The sequence below is a fragment of the Podarcis raffonei genome, chromosome 4, assembly GCF_027172205.1.
Source record: "Podarcis raffonei isolate rPodRaf1 chromosome 4, rPodRaf1.pri, whole genome shotgun sequence".
Taxonomy (NCBI): Eukaryota; Metazoa; Chordata; class Lepidosauria; order Squamata; family Lacertidae; genus Podarcis; species Podarcis raffonei.
Genome location: NC_070605.1, coordinates 25,246,491 through 25,271,177, shown reverse-complemented (window position 1 = coordinate 25,271,177; position 24,687 = coordinate 25,246,491). Strand labels below are relative to the sequence as shown.

General features: G+C 39.9%; 2 protein-coding genes across 3 annotated transcripts in view; one reads left to right on the top strand and one right to left on the bottom strand.

Moving 5' to 3' along the window:
• The window catches only part of IFT88 (intraflagellar transport 88), a 33,700-nt gene extending 13,541 nt beyond the window's left edge, over positions 1–20,159 (bottom strand). The window contains exons 1-17 of one of the 2 annotated variants that reach the window (XM_053385842.1): positions 20,002–20,159; positions 19,838–19,904; positions 18,658–18,753; positions 18,153–18,215; positions 17,022–17,078; positions 16,386–16,439; positions 14,423–14,486; positions 14,260–14,329; positions 13,393–13,483; positions 12,561–12,665; positions 11,964–12,066; positions 11,013–11,127; positions 9,998–10,229; positions 9,289–9,359; positions 8,703–8,789; positions 7,578–7,677; positions 1,417–1,503 (exon numbers count right to left, since the gene is read on the bottom strand). In XM_053385842.1, the coding sequence (XP_053241817.1) occupies positions 1,417–1,503; positions 7,578–7,677; positions 8,703–8,789; positions 9,289–9,359; positions 9,998–10,229; positions 11,013–11,127; positions 11,964–12,066; positions 12,561–12,665; positions 13,393–13,483; positions 14,260–14,329; positions 14,423–14,486; positions 16,386–16,439; positions 17,022–17,078; positions 18,153–18,215; positions 18,658–18,747 (1,389 nt within the window). In that variant the 5' untranslated portion in view covers positions 18,748–18,753; positions 19,838–19,904; positions 20,002–20,159. The remainder of the gene's footprint in view (positions 1–1,416; positions 1,504–7,577; positions 7,678–8,702; positions 8,790–9,288; positions 9,360–9,997; positions 10,230–11,012; positions 11,128–11,963; positions 12,067–12,560; positions 12,666–13,392; positions 13,484–14,259; positions 14,330–14,422; positions 14,487–16,385; positions 16,440–17,021; positions 17,079–18,152; positions 18,216–18,657; positions 18,754–19,837; positions 19,905–20,001) is intronic. The other variant, XM_053385841.1, reaches the window with a different exon arrangement.
• A 3,385-nt stretch (positions 20,160–23,544) lies between these two features.
• Positions 23,545–24,687, top strand: part of CRYL1 (crystallin lambda 1) — a 34,442-nt gene continuing 33,299 nt past the window's right edge. The window contains exon 1 of the mRNA XM_053385839.1: positions 23,545–23,723. Coding sequence (XP_053241814.1) covers positions 23,683–23,723 — 41 coding nt within the window. The 5' untranslated portion in view covers positions 23,545–23,682. The remainder of the gene's footprint in view (positions 23,724–24,687) is intronic.

Here is a 24,687-nt window from a genome sequence, read left to right as displayed (position 1 = left end):
GCATCCTCAATGCTGGCACAAGCAGTACATTAATCAAATTAGAGATAGGAGAGATTCTGTTTCTGAAATTTCATTAAAAATGTATCATTAAATTCCATTTAATATTAAACCTGTGAAACAAGCTTAACATCAGCATGCCAAATATCCTTCTAACCTATAGCAAATTTTGGGAAAGGGACTTTAGTAGTTTTTTCTCTTCCTTTATGTCTCAAGGCGCTTGATGTCAATAACCAAATCTAGGAAGTCCAGACAAAGAGCTATTGTTCAGGGTATATGCTCCAATCCAGCATCCATGACTCCATGGGCAATGTACTAAACTACACAAGCCACCCAAGATGTGACGTGTTATCTGCATTATCATTTCTTAGGGTGGGTTGTGGGAAGTGGAGGAGCTAGGGGCTTTGGTACCCGGAGCAGGGGGGCGTGGCATGTCACCCCCACAAGCTTCCCAATGGGAGTGCCGCCCGTGCGCGAGTGTCACAATGGGGGCAGCAGTCGTCCGCGAGAGAGCATCCCAATGGCGGCGCCCGGGTTGATGTCACCCCCCCTCAGGGATGGAACCCGGGGTGGACCACCCCCCTACCCCCCTTCCTACGCCACTGGATGTGAGAGAGGGAAAAAGCAGGCACTAGCTCATGTCTTCCCTTGTCCTCTACTGCTCTTATCATACACAATTAGTCTGATGAGCTTCAACAATGCACTGATCACATCTTAGGCAGGCAGGCAATATTAAAAAAATATTCTCTGCCTTTTCCATTTTCAGTCTACTTCTGGCATCTGAAGAGGTCTGTCATGTCATGACAACTGCCATAACACCACAGTGCACTTTAAAGATCACAATGAACTCATTATTCTTTTTTGTTTTTACAGAGAGGTCTATGGCACTGCGACAGGTTTGTGGGCTGCATTAAGTGAAATCAAGATTCTACTGATGAGTTTTTATTCAGTTAATGCAGACTGAGTTTCTCAAAATGTGCAGTGTTGGTATTAGAATAATATATCCAAGTCTTAGAACATTAAGGGTTGAATCCAATCAATGTATTCCATCAACACAAGAGCTTCTACCTTCACAATGGAACTTCCTTCCTCTCCTCTCTTGCAGTAAATCTGTTCTGGGGTTTCCCCCAAATTTCCAGAGCAGAAGGGGGTTTTTTGAGTGAGGGAATGGAGGAAAGAAAGTCCCATTGCCCAAGCAGAAACAGGACGACTTTGTTGGATGCAACCATAAGAAACAATTAAAATGACGCTGAGCTGGCAGTTTTAACATTCTAATTCAAATAAATGTGTCCAACAATTATCTTCGAAACCACTACTAATTGAATTTAAGACAAAATATATTAAATCCAAAGGGGCCACATGCTCTCAGACTTGGATTAAGTAAATTAACTGAAATACACCCACCACGCATTCACTCACCAAGAAGTAAAGAAACGAAAGGTTCGTTGCAGCTGCACTTTTAACTCTGCTATCTTTTTTTTCAAACATCTTTAAAGTCTCCACAGCCTAGAAGCAAGTAATAATAAAGTGACTCACGTTGTTAAACCACTCAAACAAACTGGGGTTGATGCACTTTTTCTGTAGTGAGAAGCAATGCAAAATAACCGCTTAGGATAGGATATAGCGTCTATCTGTCAGTGTAACATCATAAAGATGCTCCAATAAAATCAAAAGCGACTTTTCCCCAAGTAAATGCATTTAGAGGCCTATATACTACAGTCACGCCCTCTTCCCTGAAGTTCAGTGGGAGAAGGGGCAAGCAACAGATTTCTGAGTAACCTTGCATAACTATGCACTGGAAATTTTACGTCCCAGAATGATCTGAGGAAAGCCATGTAAGTTCAGCAGCTATAAAACAGATCTACAGTATGTCTCAAGATAAGGAGCACTGAGATCTTTAACAATGAATAGCTTTAGGCATTATTGTATTTTTATTTTATGTTGTTTTAACCAAATCAAATAAAATCTTTATTATTATGGTCAATGACCAGTCTTAAGAAGCCAGGATAAGTACATTTTTATTCTGGATTCACACTGTATTTTTCCATCCTGAATTACATTTTTAATAAATAAATTTGTAGACATTACTGAATCATTAATTTAAAACAAATTTGTTGTATGCATTTTGTATTACAAATGCAAGGTTCTTGATGTGATTTGTTTTCAAAATAATTACTGGATTTTGATGACTCCAGCTCATAGCTGCATTTTTGGCACCCTGATCCTGTGGGGGAATTTGTGGGCAGCAGCAACAGAGAATGTCACTACAGTGTGGATGTAACTAGGGATGTCAGAGAATTCTGATGGAAATGGGAGTGAAAATTGTTGATGTTTGCTTATTCATGTCTGAAAAAGAAATAAATCCTGCACATATGATCAGTATTTGCTGCTGTTGTTTTTTAGTCCGCAAATAATATGTAATTGATCACTTCTTTTCCAATTGCATTGTGCAATTGCACAATAGAGTGGAATAACATGATTAGGTAATTAATTATGTAAAATTCTGCCACAGCAGACAGACATATAATGCTGTTCTTGCAGGTGCTTAATTTTGCTAAATTTAACAAGAACCGAGAGCTGTGCATACCAGCTTTCTAGTGCTTTAGAGCACATCTCTACTTTTAAAAAAACAACAAGCTGCTCAGCAATAACTCTTTTCCTTCCTCTTCAGCAAAGTTTCCTCTACTTTCTACTATGTGGAGAAAGAATATAGTACTATTGGATTTGGATTTACACTAGGTACAAGTATTCTTAACAAAGTGCTTTGTTTTTAAACATTTAGAACTTAAATTATGTTGGTGCATGGAGCAGGAAATAAAATAAATGCAATTCATTGCTTTTTAAAAGAAGGTTCCAAAATTTCCTGAAAAAATGTAGATCATAATCATATCAGCCGCCACCGCATTTTTGCTTTGGAAAGTTATACTTCTTTCAGTTTCAGTTTGACTCATTTTTTTCCTACAATATAAAAATACTTGTTACAATTCACCAGGCTCCATTTTCTCCTACACAGAAGTTTATGGAGCACAGAAATTCAGTTACTTACTATAAAGTGAACGTACCTTAAAGCAGCAAGCCAAGAATTTAAGTATATTTTAGGTTTACAGTTTCCAGCACAAAGTGCATTACTGTCTTAATTTATGAGGTGCAAAAGAGGGCATATGCAAAACACATGGGGCTAGCTCAAGTTTATTGCTCCCCAGCAAACCACTTAGGAAGTCCACACTTCTACTATAGCAGAACATTTTTCTCATTACAATGAATTATCTAAAGAAACCATTAATTTCAGAGGTGCGGGGGGGAAGCATTTCAGATGTGCGTAACTTACGCTTAGGTTTTATGAAGCTCTCAACCATGGGTTTTTGTTTATCGCTATGAATATCTGGCTATAATCCTAAACACACCTATCCAAATCAATTCTGTTATAGTCACAAGACTTGTGTCCAAATAATGGGAATAAGGACTTGAGTATAAAACCGTGGTTAAAACATTTTAGGTAATCATAACAAGTCAGTATAGTAAGTATAGTGCAAGAGTTCACATACTAAGTAAAGTCCAATCATCAATAAGTCACTCTCTCCATCTAAATTTCTCAATAAGATGCAAGAACATGGGAAATTGAGCAAAACAGCCATATACTGAGACAGACCACTGGTCCATTTAGCTCAGTATTATCTACCCAAGTCAGCAACAGCTCTCTAGGGGTTGAGACAGAGACAGAGACCCAGTCCTAGCTGGAAATGCCAGTGATTTCAACCTGTTCCCCCACTTAGCTACAGACCTTCCCTTCTAAATAACAGATTATCTTGCAAAGTGAATTCTGCTTGCTAGAAATACTATCCATTTATTATATTTTATTTCAAACTGGTTGATACCAGGGCTTACCCCAGATCAGTAACACTGGTCAACAACAAATTTGTTGTCTGCATTTTTTCAGCTGATTTAGGACGAATCTGATGCGCTGAATCCAAAAATCACATTGGTTTTGCTCAATCAGGTCAAGTTTTTGAGCTATGGCCACATGTCATTTTTTTACGTTTTTGTTCACATGTACGCTTGTGTGGAGCATTTTAGAAGAAGTTGGTGGGGGTAAAATGCCATGTCAAATAATTGTTTTGATTGGAAATGATTATTTTAATGACAAGAAGTATTCAGGTCCGATAGTTCTGGGTGATTATGTCGAAGTCATAAAACCTCGAAATCTTCCATAAATTGGTGCAGCAAAGCATAAAGTTGGGGGATCAAAATCCCTGGCTCACTCGAGTACACTGAAGGAGAACTATGAAGGGGTGAAGTATGTGCTGGAGAAAATTGGTTATGATCAGCATATGTGGCTATTTGTGTTGACCTGAAGATGGTCAACTTTTTGTTGGGACAACAGTCTGGCTTCACCAAGTTCCCATGTTTTCTGTGCATGTGGGATAGTAGGGACCGTGCTCAGCATTACACAAAAAAGGACTGGCCTGTGAGGGAGGAATTGGTGCCTTGCAGAAAAAGGAACGTCATCAACGACCCTCTGGTGGACAGAGACAGAATACTCTTCCCACCGCTGCACATCAAGCTCGGCTTAATCAAGCAGTTCACCAAGGCTCTGGACAAGGATGGTGACTGCTTCACTTACTTGTGCCAGGCTTTTCCAGGATTGACCATGGAGAAGTTGAAAGCTGGCATCTTTGACGGTCCTCAGATCCGTCAGCTCATCAGAGATCCAGAGTTCGGAAACTCAATGAACAAAGTGGAACTGGAAGCGTGGAAGGCATTTGTTCTGGTAGTGAAGAACTTTCTTGGCAACAATAAGGCCAGAAACTATGCAGAACTTGTCAACAACATGCTGACTGCTTTCAGAAACCTGGGCTGCAACATGAGCGTCAAGATGCACTACCTATTTTCACATATGGACTGGTTTCCTGAGAACCTGGGTTCAATGAGTGACGAGCAGGGGGAGAGATTCCATCAGGACATGAAAGAGATGGAGACCAGGTATCAGGGTCGCTGGAATGCAGTCATGATGGCTGACTACTGTTGGACTCTGAAGAGAGACCTCCCTGCCGCTGAGCATTCCAGGAGTTCCAAGAAACGGAAGTTCAAGCCCTGAAGTCTGAAAAATGGTGAAGCAACATGCAATTTACGTGTACTTACCTTTATCAATGTCCACCATTCAGTTTACAGTAATCGATGTTTCTATCAGATAATCAATATATGTTGTTGGAAAAACATTTTTTTTCTCTTAAAAACATATTTAGGATGATATGTGTTGACAAAAATCAGCTGATAATGCCACAAAAATGTAATCGATTTTGTCACAAGATCTGATTTTTTTTTTCAAATCAACATAGCACAAAAACCTGACCTGATGAAGAGAAACGGATGCCATTTCCTGATTCAGCAGTGCAAAAATACCCTAAATCAGTTGTAGAAATCTAGACAACATTCAAAAAGTAAAAAATTGTTGCCCAGTGTAATCATCGTTTTCCTTCCATTGCCCTCATCTGGACGTAATTCTAAGCTAGAGTGTAGCACTAACCCATTATTATGTCGGAATACAGCCAGTAGCGTCATGAAAGTATTTTCCTACAGATGTTCTTGATTTATAGGAAAAACTGTGTTTACACATAGCAAAATAAAAAATGTGTTATAATTTGCTGTACTTGTCATTTTTCTATACAGAGGTGTTAAAATTATTAATAAGTATTGTGTTAAGCAACCCTGAAACTAAGTGGAGGTTGCTTTTTATTCTACACCTCCCCTCACTTTTACTGACAATAATTAAACAACCATGTCAGAAATAATTTGAAAGGCAACCCTGGGCCGTGAAGCCAAAAGCCATCAAAGGACAGTTTTTGCGTGGTTTCTTCACCTCTGGTGCTCAAGTGGCTTTCTGAAAACCTCCCCGAAGATATAATTTCTTTCAGGATAAGAAAATGAGAAAACATGAGCAAATGCACTACAGCGTGAGTTGTAGAAGATACACACCTAGATTGCTACCAATAAAGCGACAGAACTAAAACAATGCAGCTACAGTAAAACTATGGCAATGCATATGGAACCTTGCCTAACCAAAGACCTGAATTTAATAAGAATTAATAGCGGAAGGAGGGTGCGTACAGAGTCTGCGGCAGAAGCACGCTCACAGTGCTTTGTTTTAGATTTATGTTTTAGAAGTGCAGCACAGCCTTTCTCGCAGATGGAGCCCAGAGGAAACCACTTCTGTGTGTGTACAGCGCAAGATGGCTGTGCAGAGCACTGATTGGTTGGAAGCCAGTGACATCAGTAGTCCACCTTCCTTCCCCTCCCTGAAGCAGTTTTTCAAATTTAAAAACAGATTCAGCTCTTTCTATGGCTATGGCTGTACATTTAATTAAAGTGTACATGCAGCACTTCCCCCCCAGTTTTGAGCTATTTTAAAGGACATTTGCCAGAATCTACATCTCCATCATGAGTTGCCATACGTCCAGATTTTCTCGGACATTTAACCACTTTCCGCCCAGACACTGTTTCCAACGGCCGAATCCTGGCTATGTCCTGGAAATTCTGGATGTATGGCAACCCTAATAAACATGACTGCTGAATCAACATTCAGTTCCCTGGACAGTTAATGCCATATTTAGGTGGGGAAAGCTGGGCTTGAGCTGCAGGAGAAGAGAATGCAAGGGACAATTCATCTTGACCCAGTCGTTAAGTGCTGCTGATTCTTTGAAAGACTGACAAACTACACTAAACCTATGCAAATTTCATATTGTAATAGGTATTGGTATTGTACCTACCTCTTCATACTTACAGTACCAAACAAAATGGGAGAGATAGTACAAAAGAAGGAAAGGAATAATTAAAAGGAAAGGAAAAGTAACATTTTGATAAACAGAGAGATAAACTGAGCTGAACACCAATAAATTAAATGTATGAGTGGAAGAGAAACATTTAGGACAGACACATTACACAAACCAATCCTATCAAGAGTTGGCACTTTGGTCAAAGGACCAGTCAAATATAGCCAGTTGATCTCATTGCCCACTATCTCATTGTCAACCACAGCATTCCTATAATATCAGTGTGTAGATGGCACACTTTTTATTTCATTATGGTATCACTTGCTAACAAGGGCAAGAGTGAGTGCAGCTTGCCCTGGACCTTGCAGTAGTTAGAGGCAAGCTTAGGAGCACAGCAAAAATTTTCCCACTGGCTACCTGGAATAACTGCAAGGATCCGAGTTACAAGAAAAGGAGATTCTGGCTAAACATCAGGAAGAACCTTCTGACAGTAAGAGCTGCTCGACCATGGAACAGACTCCCATGAGAGGTGGTGGATTATTCTTCCTGGGAGATTTTTAAGCAGAGGTTGGATGGCCATCTGTCATGTATGAGATTCCTGCATTGCAGGAGGCTGGACTAGATGACCCTAGAGATCCCTTCTAACTACAATTCTATGATCTCCAAGAAAACAAGTAGTGATTGGTGGCAAATGCCACTGCTTAGAATACAGACTGTCACGGTGGCTGGGGTAGTCAGATATTTGCAGCCTAATCTGCATTACAGGGTGGTTGTAAGGATAAAATAAGGGGGAAGCTATGTGCACCATCATACCTGATTAAAGTCCTTTTGCCTCAAATATGTAATTGCTTTATTAATTTCCAGGTCATTGGCTAACTCCACATACTGAGAAGCTTTAACCATTTCTACACACCTGGAACAGAATAAAAAAGAGAGAAATTATTGGTTGCAGTGAGCCTCTCTAAGTCAAGAAAGCAACTGTACAGTTTTTGCCAAGCATGAGTTACAGGCGAATCCAATATATTGGTTTTAGGATCCAAACAAACGACGTGCTTGTTTACAGTTGCAAACAGGCAACAGAGGCTTATTATACACTTGGTGGTCTATTAACAGGCTAATGCACTGAGTCTATCTTGGCAAGTGAAAAATTCCACAGGCCTGACTTATAGCGGCCCTGTATGGTGGCTCAGTATTATTACTATTGCAATATTACTATGCTTCAGACTGAGACTGAGCGATAGCTGCTTGCCAAAGGCCAATGAGGACGTTTATGGCTGTGGTGTGATTTGAACCAGGGATTTCCTAGCTCACAGCTCTCTTTCTGAGCCACTACCTATAGTACCACTTCTCAGATTAGGATTTACACTCTGGAGGTCTGACAGGCATGTATACTATGAATGAACTGTGACTTGTTTCATTGTAACCCTAGGGAGAACATCATGTGGTTGCTGAATTAAGAGCTTAACATTTAAACCTTTAGGAATTGCCACATTTTAAAATGATGAACTGTAATGCAAGAAAACAATGAACAGGGTGGTGATACAATGATTACTGCAATCGACACAAGATAATATCACCAAGATAATATCATCTGTAAACAAACAATAAACATCCATATAATTGGCAAAAGTAGTTTCTTTCCCAAATCAGTTTTATCTTAAACAATAGCAAACACAGTAAATAAAGAGTTGACTTGTAATACAACATATTACAAGTGAACTCTTTATTTACTGGTGATATTATTTTGCTATTTTTATGGACATTTATTGTTTGTTTACAGATAGTTGCCTAACCATTTTCTGCCTACAAGCAGAAAATGGTATACATAGCTTGGGCCAAACTACTACAGGCTGTAATTGGTGAACCACTGACTTACATGTGAGTTTTCTGAGATAAGTGATCTGAGAAAGGCAACTCAGCTGAAAAAATGCCACCTACCAATCATAGCCTACAGCAAATGATGTTTCAATCGCTGGAGCAATTAGTTTAGCAGCCGTCATGATATACTTTTCTGCTGTAGCTTTCCTTTAAAGCACAAAAAATTATTTCAAACAAATATCACAAACATATAGAAGCAGAACACAACACCAAGAGTCTTGCGGCACCTTAAAAACTAATGGATATATTATGGCATAAACATTTGTGAACTATACAAGCACTTCATCCGATGCATTAACAGTAGTAGTGTCTACATCCTATATAGTAATAGTGAACTCATTCTTTGAGTCTGGATCCTTAGGTAGCCAAAGGAGTACCATCCACACACAAGAGGGACTTGGGGAAAACCATATGTTTGCAGAAGTGTAAAAAATAAAAATAGAAAAGCAAAGCTAAACAAAAAGCTCAAATAGGACTGAACATGGGTACTTGAAGTTACATAGAAAAACAGGGATGGCAAAGAAAAAAAAGGTGAGAGTTCAATATTTGCTTAATCAGTAATCTAGACTAGACCTCTGTTCAGCTGTTCCACACATTCATAGAACACACTATGATGGTGCAACTTTGAAAGGACTTCAAACTTTACCTTTCACGCTCCATTTGCCGCAAGCTGTCGTTTTTAATAGCTTCAATCAGTAGGTTTGTATGTGTATCATCCTAAATAAGGCAAATAAATGTCTATTCACTACAGCTACATCAACAGCAGATGAGGATGTATACAAACCCACATATACATATGAGAACAGACTAAACTACAGTACATTACATGTCATATTTTTTATCAGAAAAATAATTACTTCCCCCCCCCCCAAAGGGGACAACAAGAGGAAAGAGTTGTTGCTTGCATGCCATGCTTATAGTTTTCTCAGCGGCATCTGGCTGGTCACTGTTGGTAACAGAATGCTGAAAGAACTACAATAGACTGCATTGCAACTATGCAAAAGTTGGAGTTTCTAAACACATTATCCCTTCCACAGACAAGCAAGAGGCATCATTACAGTTCAGAACTGCAATCCATTCACCCAAATGCATTCAAACAAGGTCAGTGAGGGTTGTGGACTGGGGAGGGGAAAGTCCCAAAGGGAAGAGATGTGGCCCCCACCCCCAGCTCAAGGGCCCCCACCCCTGCCCTAGACCAACAGCCCCGAGCTAAGCAGCTCATCCCCCTCTCAGCATGACACATGTGGGATTTGAACCAACACTACCACTGGAATATACCAACAAAGAACCCCTGTAATCAACATCTCAAGCTTATTTGCCCTATGAATTGGAGATATAACTTTGCTCCTACTTACTCCTTGTGAAATGTATTTGTCGTCATCATCAATTCCCAGTGGCACCGCAATTAATTTCTGGAAAGCCTTTTTCATTTGTTCTCTGTCTCCAGTAGCAAAATAGCAAAGGATCAAGTTGAAGCCTGCTTTTAGGTTTGGCGATGTGCTCATAATGTGCTCAAATGAGCTAATGGCGTCTGTATATTGGCCAGTCTTAATAAATGCGACTCCAATGTTCTGCATTATTTTAATCCTAAATAAGTAAATAACCATTAGAACCTTATCGTACAGGAGTAGATTGAAAAATACTACTAGTAGTTCGGCTTACACTTCAGTTCAAATGCAATGGATGCAATTTAAACAATGTAATCAATATTATAAACAATAAAACAGCAACCAGTCAAGGGCCAAACTAGGCCAAAAACAGCCATGTGTCAGCCCCATTTAACCATAAATAGGGGTGTAGGGTAGGAAGATGATGATTATAATGACAATAATTTATATTAAAAGGGGCAGACTGTGAGTGGAGATGAAACTTTCCCCACTTTACCTCCCTTGGTATTTCCCAGCCTGGCTCACTGCTAGTAGAGTGGAAGAAAAATGCCCAAAGTAATGGAGATGCAACAAGAGTGCAACCTGGCTCTCATCCATGTTCACATGCTGCTGTTAATGCTATTTATTTATTTATTTATTTAATTTGTGTAATAACAAATACTAAATTTGTATATTGTTAATGTTAGACACTCCTCCTCTCAACATTATACATGAAGAGGGCAGATAGGTGAATGCACAGGCATGACTGCCTCCATCATGTAAACTTTGGCCCCAAGATAAAACAAAGACAGAAGTTAAATCAATTGAAAACCCGTCTACACAGAAACGTCTGAACTAGCCTCCAAAAAATAGGAAGAAACCAAGCCTGGTGGACCTCCTTAGGCAATTTTTGTTTTTATAACTTATTATAAAGTTTTTTCTAACTGTTTTTATCACATTATTATAAGCAAATAATGTCAAAGTTATTCTCGTTGGAACTCACCTCATTTCTTTATGGACACTTGCAATCTGATCTAGAGCCATTCGGTAAAATTTGATAGCTTTTGAATAGTTTCTCTGCTTCAAATAAATATTTGCCATGTTCACCTTCAGCATGCCTATTAAACAATGCACAGAATGAGACACAGATGTATCCCATGACTCGCACAGGATTTTACTCGGGTTACATGCAGAAAATCTATACCTTGGATACAGATGAATCTGCAGCCTTTAAATTACTAGGCAAGGATGAGCAATCTGCTGGCGAAATGATTATGTGATTGCTTGAAATGGGAAACTACTATTGGTGGCAACAAGCAATGGCATAAAAAAAAGTTTGGTTCATTTTCTGCCAGGTTAAGGAGTGTAGTAGCAGGCCTTAGGATAGCATAAACTCTCCAGTTGCCCATTCTCCTTGAGTAAAAAGCAACTTCTTGCCCAGCACAAAACTAGCTTGAATCTACTCTCTTAACCTGGCTTCTACCAAGGGAAAGTGGGGAGCAGTGGCAGTGCAGGGGGGAGCAGGCAGGCTGGGGTAGGTTTGGACTTGTTCCCAGTACCTTTTCCTGCATGTTTTAACCTAATAGGAAAATCTGAATTGACTCCAAAAGTGCATTTGTGTTTGGAATAAACGTGACTTTGAAAAGAGGGAGGTTGTGAATTTATCAAATTATTTTTGAAGGAAACAAACTATAGCAGTATAAAGTCATCTTAGCTGAAAGCAACCAGTATTTGGCATCTGTACAGAATTTGTAAGTTTACAAATATATATGACTTCAGATTTCAAACTAATCACAATAACACAATCAGAATTCAGAGTTGGATCAGGAGATGCTGCCGATTCTCACTTCTCACTCGTTTTAATGCAAATTAAAGACACTGACCAAGAGTCCCCATCTCCTAGGATGTACCCAATAACTGATTTGAATGTTTGGGTTTTGTGGGTGTAACCTACCTCCATTGACAAACATCTTGTTTTTCACTATGACCTGATAGGTATTTAATGCTTCTGCATACATTTCATTAGCAGAGTACTGGCTGGCCAAATTAAAGAGCACCTGAAAGAAAATAAGTGAGAACATTTACATCATATGATAGAAACAACCAACTTTGAATTTCATAATCCCAAATGATGCATCAGTCAGCATAGTAGCAAGAGAGTAGCTGCCCCCTGGAGGAGCCAGAAGCAGCAGCAGCATAATGGAATGACAACACCAGCAACTGGCTTCACTATGGAGAAGACAGTATTTCAGGGATGCCTTGTCTCCCTCCCTTCCTTCACTAAATCCCCCTAGATCCCAGGTAGCTGAATTAATATTGTAGAGGCAGGACAATGTATAGTTCTAATTTTAGGCATTTACAAAATTCATCCGAGTGTCAGCATTCACATGTGAATATCACCATTCTTCACATTTTAGACATGCACTCTATTTAATAAACTGGAATACTGTTCTTCTTGTACATATTTTTCCCCCTGAACTGTCATTACCTTCCTCAAGTCCTTGAGAAAGGGTAGGACAGAAACTGATCTGCTAAATAGACAAGTACTTACAGTGTAAGTAAGATCTAGGTTGATGTTGGCAGGAGACATAGTTTGTTCACGTTGTCTTACTAAAGCTCTTTCCTTTCTTCCAGCATCTTTCGCTTTTTCAAGAGCCTTAAAGAAACAAATCACATTTCAGTAGCACCTTCTGCCCTTCTTTAGAAAATATTGTATGAAACAATTTATTTTCACTTATACAAACACATTTTTATAGCATACATAAAGACAATAAGGGGAAGAACAGTAAAAGAACAAGAAACAGCATATTCACACAGAAAGAATGATTAAATTGGATATATAGTAGAAACTGCAGCTCTCATTGTACTTTCTGGCTAAATTCAATAGTGTTTCTTTAGGGACAAATACACACACATCAGGGAGCTAGTAAACAATCTACATCTGTCTCTATATAGTTTACGGACACTAAATAGCCAGGAGAGTTTCCATGGCTTGGGTTCTAAGAAATGCATTTTGAGAACAGAAACAGGCTGCATTTCTTCCAGGAGGAAGTGTACTGTGTCTGAAATAGACAGGCCAGTGGTGAAGTGCTAGTCAATTTAAGTGTTTTATGTACAATATCACATATAAATATACTTGCATATGTCAGTATCTTAACACAAGGGAGTCAGTGATTGATGGCTCTGCACAAGTGCACCACCACTGTGTTACCTCTAACAAATGAATGGGCCAATTTGTGTGGCAAATGACTTCCTATGTTATGGGATGTTCACGGAATGCTTCCACAGGCAAGCTTTCTTTGTGGCAGCCGTCTCATATGCTTCAGCTATCAGTATGCCAACTAAGCTGAAAGCAGCAGCTTAAATGAAAGGCTATGACTTACCAACTTTAAGTCTCCGCAACTGTGAGCAATGCAGCTTTCTTCAACTAACTCGTTCACTTTTTTTTCCAACTGCTTAATCTTTCCCTCTGGACTAAAGTTAGGGAACACAATGGAATAAAATTATCATGAAGATCTACAAATACCATGACAAAAATTAAACACCACTGGTAATGTGTGCTTTTTAAAAACAACAACAACTGACTAAGCTGGTGATGGGAGTCTTCTCTGGTGGTACATTTATAGAATACTCTCTTCAGATGTAGGAGTTTGCCTGCTACCATCAAGGGGTTGGATTCAAATGTGCTTTGCATGAGCAGAAAGGCACTTCCACCAATGAAAGGTGCCCCTCCTCCAATTCCAGTGATTCTTCCTTCACACTGCAGGACCCTACTCTCCATCTGAAGGCCTGTTATTTTTGGCTGCTTTAAGATTCTGCTGTTATTGTGCACAGCTGACCAACCTCATTCTGATTTATGTCTGCAGATCCACCAACATGTAAATAATATATTTTTTAATTCATTCATGCTAGTAGATATATAGCTAAATGCAGCTCTGTTGTTAACTTATTAGCTTATATATTAAAAAATCAAAACGTGACAGCAAGGCACTTTCCCACAGAAAGCAAGCTAAACTTTGTACAACTGACCATATAGTGAGAGAACCCAGGACCACTGCTACATTATCAAAACCATATTGTAGCAACCTAAGAAAAATAAAGGCCCAGCAAAAAGCCTCTTCTCATCATATTCTTTTCTTTCTCTTCAGAATCAAGATACACAAATGGTGGAATCTTAATGAAAAATTACTGAACAACAACAAAACAGATCTGAAGCATTTAACTGCAAAAGTCAAACATTGTCCACATACCTATCTTCATTCTTTGTTTCTAGGGGAGGAGCTGGTCCCCTTGCTTGACCAAGAGGATCAAATACAGAACCTGCAGATTAGTAAACAGTGTGAACTGTAAGAAAGTGCCTTCCCAAGGCTTTTAAAAAACCTAATATTGCCAAGGATTCTTCTAAAACTGTACCTCTGGAAACTGCTTTGGTGTAACCTGCTGCCTGAACTGCTGTCATCGGTCGAGCAACACCATCCTTTAAAAACAAAAGCTTATTTATATGGATAACTGAGGAAGCAGGGCTTTATAAATTATATCACACTGAATTATATGACCTTTTAGGTACTCTATAATAAATACACTAGTTGAACTCCTGTCAAGATTGCAATACTCTACAACAGAGATGGAGAATGGCAACTGGCCAGGACTACATCCAAGAATTATTATTTATTGTTATTATTCATTAATTTTATGTACAACCCTTCATTAAAAGATCTCACAGCAGTTCACAGAATAAACAAACTGGCCCACCCTTCACAGGCCATTTTGACAAATGGGCAGAGCCACTCACCCACCAAGCACCTGATGCCACATGGCACCAGGCAATTCAAACCTGAAGTCATAGAGCAGGAAGATACCCTTTCTTCGATAGAAAAAGGCAGCAGCAGAGGCTTATCTCAGAATTTAGTACTGTAGCCCCACCATGCTAAGATCACAGGTGATAAATGCTGCCTCTTCTTTTATAGTCTCTGCTGCTGCTCTACATGCTTACTTTGGAGCAAACCCCACTGAACCCAGTGAGCCTTACTTCTCAGTAAATGTACTTTACTAAAATGCATCAGTCTTAGAGGTATTCAGAATAATCTTACAATATTCTCTTTAAACAATCTAATTTTACCATTTCTAAAATACTGATCAAGTTTAGACATAGCAAAAGGCTGCACAATATACGTTGAAGTTTTCCCCCACCCCTGTATAACGAATGGGGGAAAGGAGACAATGGTTTTACTAATGGATTGCTCCCATTAGATGATATGTTACATTGTCTCAGGATGCTGGCAAATCATTATTGGTAGCCCTTCTTCAGGGGCTTCCAATGTAAGAAAGACTAACAAAGGTACAATACCAAAAGGCTGAGAAATGGTGGACATTGTATTGTTCCCTGGTACTCCAAGGAGCTGTGGTTGATGAAGCAGGCTATATGAAGACTGGATTGAAAATCTTGCTCTGAAGCCAACTGAACACACACTATGACACATAATCATGCCTACCACATGGGTGAAGGCAGCAAAGAAGTCATTATTCACTGCATCTATTGCATCCTTGAGGAATCAGCTGACAGGGTTGTTGCATGAGGACCAGAGACTCATTACCCCAGATTCAAGGGACAGACTCCTGGAGTACATGGTAACTAGCTGTAAGAGCTTTGCAAGAAACTTTGAGGGCAAAGTCATCTGATTTCAAAGTGACTTGGATGCTACCAAACCAAATCCAGTTGAAGCAGCCTGATGATGCGGACAGGATAGTCACAGAGGTGCAACTGATCACATGCCCTCTGGACCCCTGCTTTTACTGGCTGATTAATCACTTGGATTAATCTAAGTGATGAGAGCACAGCTTCTGCATTTAACTGTATTACAAGACAAGAAGCACATTTCAGACTTGATGCCAGAGAGGTACTTTCAAATGTTGCAGTACAGAACATCTTCAGGAATTTGACCATGCTTACCCCTCCTGTAACCTGGTGGCAACACAACACAACCTGAAACTTTTCTAGCTTCTTACCTACTGCAGATTCCTCCATCTTCTGCAGCATGTGAAAGAAACCGGTCTATGTTTGGAAATACACCAAACCAAGCAATAAGCAGATACGTGAAAAGGTGTAAGCTTGTTTTAATCTAGACACACTTTCAGCTTTTAGAAGCCCATGATAAATACGACAATTATGAAGAAACAAACAGATAATGATAGCTTAGAAAAAGACAGATTAAATGTAATGTTGTGTTCATTGAGTTTTGTTCTCCCACCCCTTTTTCTCATCTCTTTTCTGTCTGCTTGAAGTTCAACTCTTCACCATAGTGACCTGTCTCTTGACTTGATCTATACATTACACTGATGCTTGTCTATAAACTATAAAGAATTGTAGCAATATTACCTGTACAGCTGCTGTCATTGGTCTGCCCATTGATGAAGATAGTGTTGTCTTTGACTAGCACAATGTAAGAAAATATTTAAAGTCAATAATCACTGCATGCTCTGCTTCTAAGGGAAGAACAGGGCTGGATCTCAGAGGACACTGTTCTAACAGCATAAAGGGAACACTGCTCTATTACAGAATTTACAGAACTAAGGATGGGAACTCTCACTGCAGATACCAGATTTCTAAACTGCAGCAGAGAAAGATACAACTCCAATTGTCTTCTCCACCCTGCACAAGCAACACTAGCTTCACACTGATGTTCTCTGAAGTGGGAAAGTAATCTCATTCAAAGAATGGCAGGTGAAACAAACCATGAGAAAGACAAATGCCAACAAGTACCAGGACCAGTTCCTGGGTTTGTACTATGTGACCTGAAGACCACCCTGAGATTCTTCAGCCAAAGAACTTCACTTGTCACTGTAGGGCATTAATCCCTGTTACATCTATGCATAATGTGAGACCCATCGCTATGCAACCGTATAGGCTTATTGGAATCAGAAATTAAACAGCAACGTGTATTGGTTCATTGGAGAAAGTGCTGAGCCAAAGAAAGAAAAGCTGAGTAAATTTCAGTACAAAATAAAAACCTACCCCATATCCAGTAGCTAAGGGTCGTGAACCTGATGTACCTGGAACTTTGGCTGTAAGCTTATTAGAAAAGATTAAAGGTTAAGCAAGAATGATGTATTCATTCAAAGAAACTAGCATACTGTATTAAAAATATAATTACTACAGAAAATTACAGTAAGCTACATACCAATTTCTAAAAATGTTTTTTCCCTTTATTCGTGAGAAAATACAAAATTGTTTTAATGTCATCATGTTGTGTTTTTGGAGCAACCTCTTGACAAGAGACTAAAAAGTTGTGACTCTCACAGAATTCAGACAAGACTGTCTCCTACTGTCCAAAAACAGGGGCATTCATAACATATCAGATCTATTGAAGCAACAGACCAACCTACTGTATTACTAAATGGTTGATCAGAAAGTCAACACTGATAGAAAATCATCTGTTGCTCAGCAAGAAAGTATGTACCTTGTGGGTATGAGGCCACAGATATGGCCCCCAGAATCTTTCTTTAAGGAATCTCATGTAGCTAGTCTCAGAAAAAAACCCTCTGCTCTGGACTTTGAAGAGCTGGGTTTGAGAAGTACTGCTAGTCAGTATGAACAGTGCTTGACTAGAATGATGAAACATACATAGATGAATACTTAAGTGGTTACTTCTGTGCAGTTATCAAGGAAAACTTTCATTGCCCCTTTGCACATTTCTGTTCAATTCTAATAACTTGCTAATTACTGCATATGTTCAGTGCTTGTTCATAATATGTTGTCCTTACTGCATCTCGGGAATCTTAGCATGCTTTTCTGAGCAAAACATTCCAAGGGGCACAACTGAGAGTCACATATTTGGAGTCTTATTACAGAAGAAAACTACTTGCGAAGTCCCAAGGGCACAAATGTAAGAAAAGTGCAAACTTCACAATGAAAGGTACAGGAGAATAGCTGAGGAAAGTTATGGCACTACACATGCTACTTCTGCTGGGCATGAAAATAGCAAAGGCTGCTGCTATCTTAAGCATACTCAGCAGAAAGAAAGACTTGATGAACTTAGTGGGACTAATAAGCATATAGGCTGAACTTGTTACAGCAGAAATGCAGCTTCTAGAAGTGCTTACACATGCTTACTTTGATATATTTTAATTCTTAATATTTACTTACAGGAGGTCTTCTACCATGACTAGTTTTCACAGCTTGTTGAAAAGCTGGATCATTCTCTAAATCCTAAAACAACATAAAAAAAGATAAACATTGGAATAATTAACTTTGCAATTCATTTTGTTTGCTGGTGTAGTTAGATAATACAGACACGCATTTCATTTGATTTCACTAACTTGTTCTTATAGGGTGATAGAGAATGAAATCATGCTCAGACTAAACCCACTTAAATTAATGGGCTTAAGTTACAGCAGGTTGACTTCGAGTATGGCTTACATTGGATATCACCCATGGCCTTTGCTACATTTGTATGCAGACTCAAAGTAGTACATTATTTCACTAGCTCAAGCTTTTTAATATCAATTACGCTGATCCAAACTGTTCTGCATATTTTCATTTCCGCTTCTATGCATTGTAGCAGATGGTCATGGAAACAGGGCATGTGCTTCCTTATCACACCAAAACTGTAAAATATCCACATATAAACTTGGTATCACCATATTTTTACCTCTGTATCAAAGGTAGGATTATAGTCATTGTAACCAGAATAAATATCATCTTCATCTGCTTCGGTTGCCAGGTGGACATTTTTCATCATTTTAACCTATAAAACATTGACTACGTTAAAATATTTACCTTTATCTTCAGCATTCAGTTAGTCCACTTACATAAATTGTTACAACATATAAATTATGTATTGAACAAGATTACTTCTGAGGTATCTTCCAATTAGGAGTGTCTGCTCAAGTCTTATTGCGTTCACTGGTTGTTACAAATAAGTGTGCAACTTAAGTCTTTTTCTTCTGGGATCAGTTTATGCTCACAGAATATTTTCTGAATAAATTATTTAACAGCCCAACAAAGTATAGTCTTTGTGTTTGTGGATCAGGCCAGATCAAAAACACTGTGTGGTATATCCTGTGTTGTCCTTTATGCAATCTACCTATGGAAAGGTCCCTCTATTCATTTCAAAATTTACTAAGCAGCTTTTCAAAATTAGATGACTACTGTGCTGGCCAATGTAGACAAGCTGGTTACCTAAAGTAGCTTTATAGGTGCTAGCTGTGAGGAAGTTACATTTTTATTATAGAACCTATAACAGTGACAACTGCCAGGGAGATTGTTAAATCAAATGATTTTGGGAACTTTATAACATTCTTTTGATAACCTGCAGTCCTAAAAGTTGTTACATTTTTAACTTGCTCTTGGAATGCCTTGCTTTTTTTGTGGTTCACAATGTAATGACCATCAGTTGCAAGCAATAAAGCCAGACTGATAAGGATCAAGTATATACTTCTAATGGAATAAATCAGAAAAGTTATAATCATGGGCATAGCCAAGGGGGGGCAAAGGGCAGTTGCCCCCCCCCAATCCATAAAAATCAATACAAATCTGAGATTCTGCCTCCAACAAAAGCCTGCCACCCCTAACAAAAATCCTGTCTACTACGCCCACAGTGATAATTCCTAACAGCGTTTAAACAGATAGTAATCCCTCAGCCGCATCGGCACACACTTTTGTGTAACAGTTAACTTGCATCACCGATGCTCTTGCACCAGCAAAATCAGTTTCTTACTGATATTTGTATTTGCATTACAAATCACCACGGGAAAAACCCTATACAAACCATCACAGCAAAAACCCCAAAGTGTTTTTTAAAGAAAAACTTATTAAAATTTCATGCTTACCTCAATGGACGTTAAACTCTTCTAGAGTCGGGAGCTGCGATTAGCTACTCCAGTTGTGTCGGTTTTCCTATACAGTAAAAGCAAACACCAAAACGAGAGTTACACTGCTGAAAATATTTTTCAAAACAGTAAAATAATTACAGAATAATAAAATTTTAAAAAACCTGTAAGCGTAATAAGATTGACAACCAATATTCAGGAAATTTGTCAGACGTCCAGCAAGTCCGTGCTGCCTTCCCTCCCTCTACTCGGGCGACCGACGCAGCCCCGGGTCGTTGTCAACGTTAGGGCCTATACCTCTCCCTCGCAAGCCCACAATGCACCCCTTCAGGTTGCTTAGCGACGAGAACGCTCTGCTCGGGAAGGGGAAGGCATTAGAGCATGCGCAGTAGCACAAGGTGAAGCTACTGCATCCTTAGCGCGCCCAGAGTTTTGGTCACGTCCTACTTTCTAGCGCGAGCATAAGGACGGGGTTTGGATCATAAAGCGAAGGGGGCAGTAGAGGGAAATAAAAGGGAGAGCGGAAAAATAGTGCAATTTGTTGTATAAAAGGGGAACAATTTAAGGGCATAAATAGGATGAGTTTAAGCTATGTAAGATTTCACACTCATACGCAATTATCCTGATTAAAATCCTTTTTCTTATTATTTTAAATAAGGATCAGGCTCTTGTATTCCACTATGCTCCTCGTCAGTTTAGAAACTTCTAACATTTTCCCGCTGTTCAAGTTTGTAAGGTTGCCCTGAAGTGGTTTAAACAATGGGAACATGTGGCTTGATGGCACAATATTTTGCTGGAACTTTCATCTCTTTATTAGTACGCACACTTCCTGTTCTGGTGCAGTTCCACTTTGATGTTTAGGTTCTGTTTAATGACAAGAAACAAATTGTAGCAGGTTTAGTTAATTTGGAAACCAGAGTACAACAACAGTGATTGATGTGGTAGTTAAAGGAACAGGAAGGAGTAATGAAGGAATCACAAATCCATGTTAACTGATTTAAGTAGTTTCTAGTAATTTTATTTTCTATTCTCTCTCAGACCCCACAGTTTGTTAGCTAAGCTGACAAACTGCCTGATATCCAAAGATTTGTGCTGTGCATACTATGCACAAAAGCCCAGTGCCTATTTTCAGAAAATTGGAGACTTGATCCTACTGCTGCTGTAGTGCATATAACAATTTTGTAAATACTGTATTTTTTGCACCATAACACTCACTTTTTTCCTCCTAGAAAGTAAGGGGAAATGTCTGTGCGTGTTATGGAGCGAATGCCTGCGGGTGGCAGGGGGGATCTGCTGCAGTCGTGAGCAGAGGATCCATGGTTCCCCTTCCTTCCCTCCTCTGTGGTTACAAAGCATGGATCCACATGGATCCTCAGGATTTTTGCATTGGGCTACTCCAAACTCACTGTCAGATCACATGTCAGTGGCCACAGCATGAACCACAAAAATCATATATCCACTATTTCGTTTAGAATATTTTTTTTCTTGTTTTCCTCCTCTAAAAACTACGTGCGTGTTATGGTCTGGTGCGTGTTATAGAGCGAAAAATACGGTACATGTCATTGTGCATGCATGACAGCTACCTCAAAAGTACCTCAGATTGTAAAGTGAATGTGGCTTACATTTTCAAATTAGACGGAAGCTGGTTTTAAGGGGGAAAATACATCAAACAGCAGGGTTTCCCAAGAAAACTACATTGTAGATATGCATTGTGGTTAACTTCATGTGTACTGTACACAGCTTCAGACACTACCAGTGGGAGTGTACCAGAGTAAACAGTAATGTGTATGTAGCTTTATTTTATGGGGCCAGCTTCTGTTGGTATAGGAACATAGAAGCTTGTTAGTTATACATAATTCTACCTGAATAACTGAAAAGCTGCTATATTTCTACATATAGGAAATGTCCTCCAAAAACCTTTACTTTTTTCCTTTCTAACACTAATTGGAAGGAGGCAGGTCCAGAGCAATGAATCACACTGAGATGCAAGAGGTAGTCTTCTCTGCGATAGAGTAATCCTTTTGCATTTCTGCATAGAGAACGACTGAGTGCTATAATCATACCAGCCCGACATAGATGGAACAATTGCCTACCCTCAACAGTGACCAGAAGGAAATAAAGTTAGAGTGAATCACTTTTGCAGGGATGTTGTAGACATCCTCCTTTGTGGTGGGGTACTTCTGGACTCACACAAGCCTTTAATTAATACAATGCGTTTCTCATGGCACACTAATAGTTGTCATGTGGAACAGTTTGGGAATTACTGGTGTATGACAATAGTACATGTTAAACAGAAAAGGACATGACAGAGCAAGGAAATATTTTCACAGCATTTAACAGAACTGCTTATATAGACTAGGAAATAAATACACACACACAGAGAGAGAGAGAGAGAGAGAGAGAGAGAGAGAGAGAGTATATATATATAATAATATTCTATAGACTAGGAAAGTAAAAGTGGGTTTATGTTTTTCTTTTAAACATTTATACCCTGCCCTTCAAAAAGAAGTACTTGAGCCAATTTACAGTAACTAATTAAATATAAAAGTCCCCCAAAATGTGCAATACAATTTTTTAATGGCCTTCTAAGCCCTCTGAATTTTTCCAAATTATGTGGACAATGGGGAAATGAAATGGAAAGGAACACTGCTTCCATTTCATAGTATATGGCAAAAGTCCATAGAAGCCCTATTGACGGGTGCCTATCTCTGGTCTCTCAGAGTAAATATTGACTGTTTAGTAGCATATCACTTTCTCCTTCCTCTGTCTCAGCAGAGGAATAAGGGGATTTGTGTGTCCTCTTTCCCTGAGTAATCAGTGGAATTAAAGTCTTTCTGTGTCCCTCCCACTTGCAGCAGTATCTGCAACCTTAGGCATGTCTACTCAAAGTCCCATTGAACTAAATGGATCTTACTCTCAAGAAAACATGTGTGGACTGCAGCCAAAATATTGGAATTGTTACCAATATGACTTTCCCCTTGGCAGCACACCTTGGCTTCCACCACCTGAGGCGGCATCTGCCACCGTGTGTCTAATAATAACCATAATAATAACCCATCTGGCTGGGTTTCCCTTTAATTTGTCTAATCCTCTTTTAAAGCCTTTCAACTTGGTGGCCATCACTGCCTCCTGGGGAGAAAGAAAAAGCTGGTGGTGGGTTCTCCCCCCCCCCCGCCCCAAGCCTTTCAAATACCGCAGCCAAGGAGGTCACCACCCCACATCCCTTGGGATGGAGTCCCTGTAAAGTGGCTCTTCTAGACACCTGCTGTGCAATCCTTCCCAAAGAGAAAGAGGTGAGTAAAGCAGCACTTCCTGCCGCCTTTTCTGGCTTGCGCATGCGCTCTCTCTTCGTGGGTACCCTCACAGGGCCCGATCCTCCGAGCCGTGCAGCACCCCACAGAAAGAAGCGGAAGAGGAAGCCATATATATATGGATGCATAGCCATGAGGGAAAAGCAAAGTCGCTGTGGAATCTCTCTCGGAACTGCCCGCCCACTTCCCTCGACAACGAAGCCAGGAAGAAGCAAATGAACCCCCTTCCTCGCCCCCCTCCGCTGAAGAGCCCCACGCGCTCGCCCGCCTCTCTTTTCCCCTGACCCGGGTAACCCCCATCTGGAGACGTTCCCTCGAGCCGCCGCTTGGGGCACACGGGGAGCCAATGGGAAGTGTTCTTATCTGGGAGCCAATGGAAGTGGCCGTGACATCCCTTGGAATTGGGGGGTGGCGGGGTGGGGAGGAAGCGCCGCCTTGAAAAGGGATCCGCTGGCCCACGTTCCCTTCCAGTGGTTTTTCCCGGGTTCTCCTCCTCCTCCTGCCGTGTGAGTGCTGCAACCTGAACTTGGCACAATGGATCCCGTGCAAGAGGGACGTGTTGTGATTGTTGGCAGGTAAATCCCTTGACGAGTGGCTCTCCTGTTGGCGAGGAGAGAGGAGGGAGAAGGGTGTTTCAGTCCGGGAAAGGGGATCCTGTGCCCCCCCTTTCCCCCCCAGAAAAGCGCGAATGACGTGGAACCTGCGTTTTAGGCGTGGGATCTTCAAAGCCACCAAACCACAACTTTTACATTGGCATTTGCTGTTGCTGCAGCAAGGTGTTAAAAAAGACAAAACAAATGAGTAACTTTACTGCGTGTGAATAGAACACTTATCTAAGCCATTTAATCTGTTTGCGTTTAGTCTGTACAGATTACAGTACCTTGAAACACATGGAGAGCTAAAGGACATTCTAGGTGAATAGCAGCACGGGAAAAAGTCCATTGCCAACATGGAAATTCAAAGTGTGGTGTGTTTTGGAAAGCTTTTATAAACAGCAAAATGTAGATTTTTTGCCAAGATAATTTTATAGTGTAGTAACCTGATTGAAATCTGGATAGCCTTCATGTATTTATGTTCAGGTTGTATGTGTTGTTGTTGGTTTTTCTCTCTCTAAATTAACTGCATCTAATTAAAGTAACAGGAAATTTGTACCTAAAATTAGTGCTACTGTGTGTGCTTGCTTATAATTAAGGAAAAAAGAGCCCTGCTGGATCAAATGGAAGGCCTATGTAGTCCAGCATTCTGTTCACTTGGTGGCTGATCAAATGTCTATTGGAAGCTCACAAATGGCTTTAAAATATATATGCCTCTGTTTTCCCCGTTTGATAAGGCCTAAAACTCTGGCTTGCTTATTTTTATAATTGACTTTTCGCCTCAACCTTAACTCTTCAAACAAAGGGACCTCAAGGCTTGCTCCATACGCAGTCTTGCTGTCCGACTGCAGAACATAAGAGGTGTGAATTGTGTTTGGAGCATGTGCCTTTTACGTTGTCGCATGCTGTTAGACTAAGGCAGCAGCTAGGGGTTGCACTCAGTTAT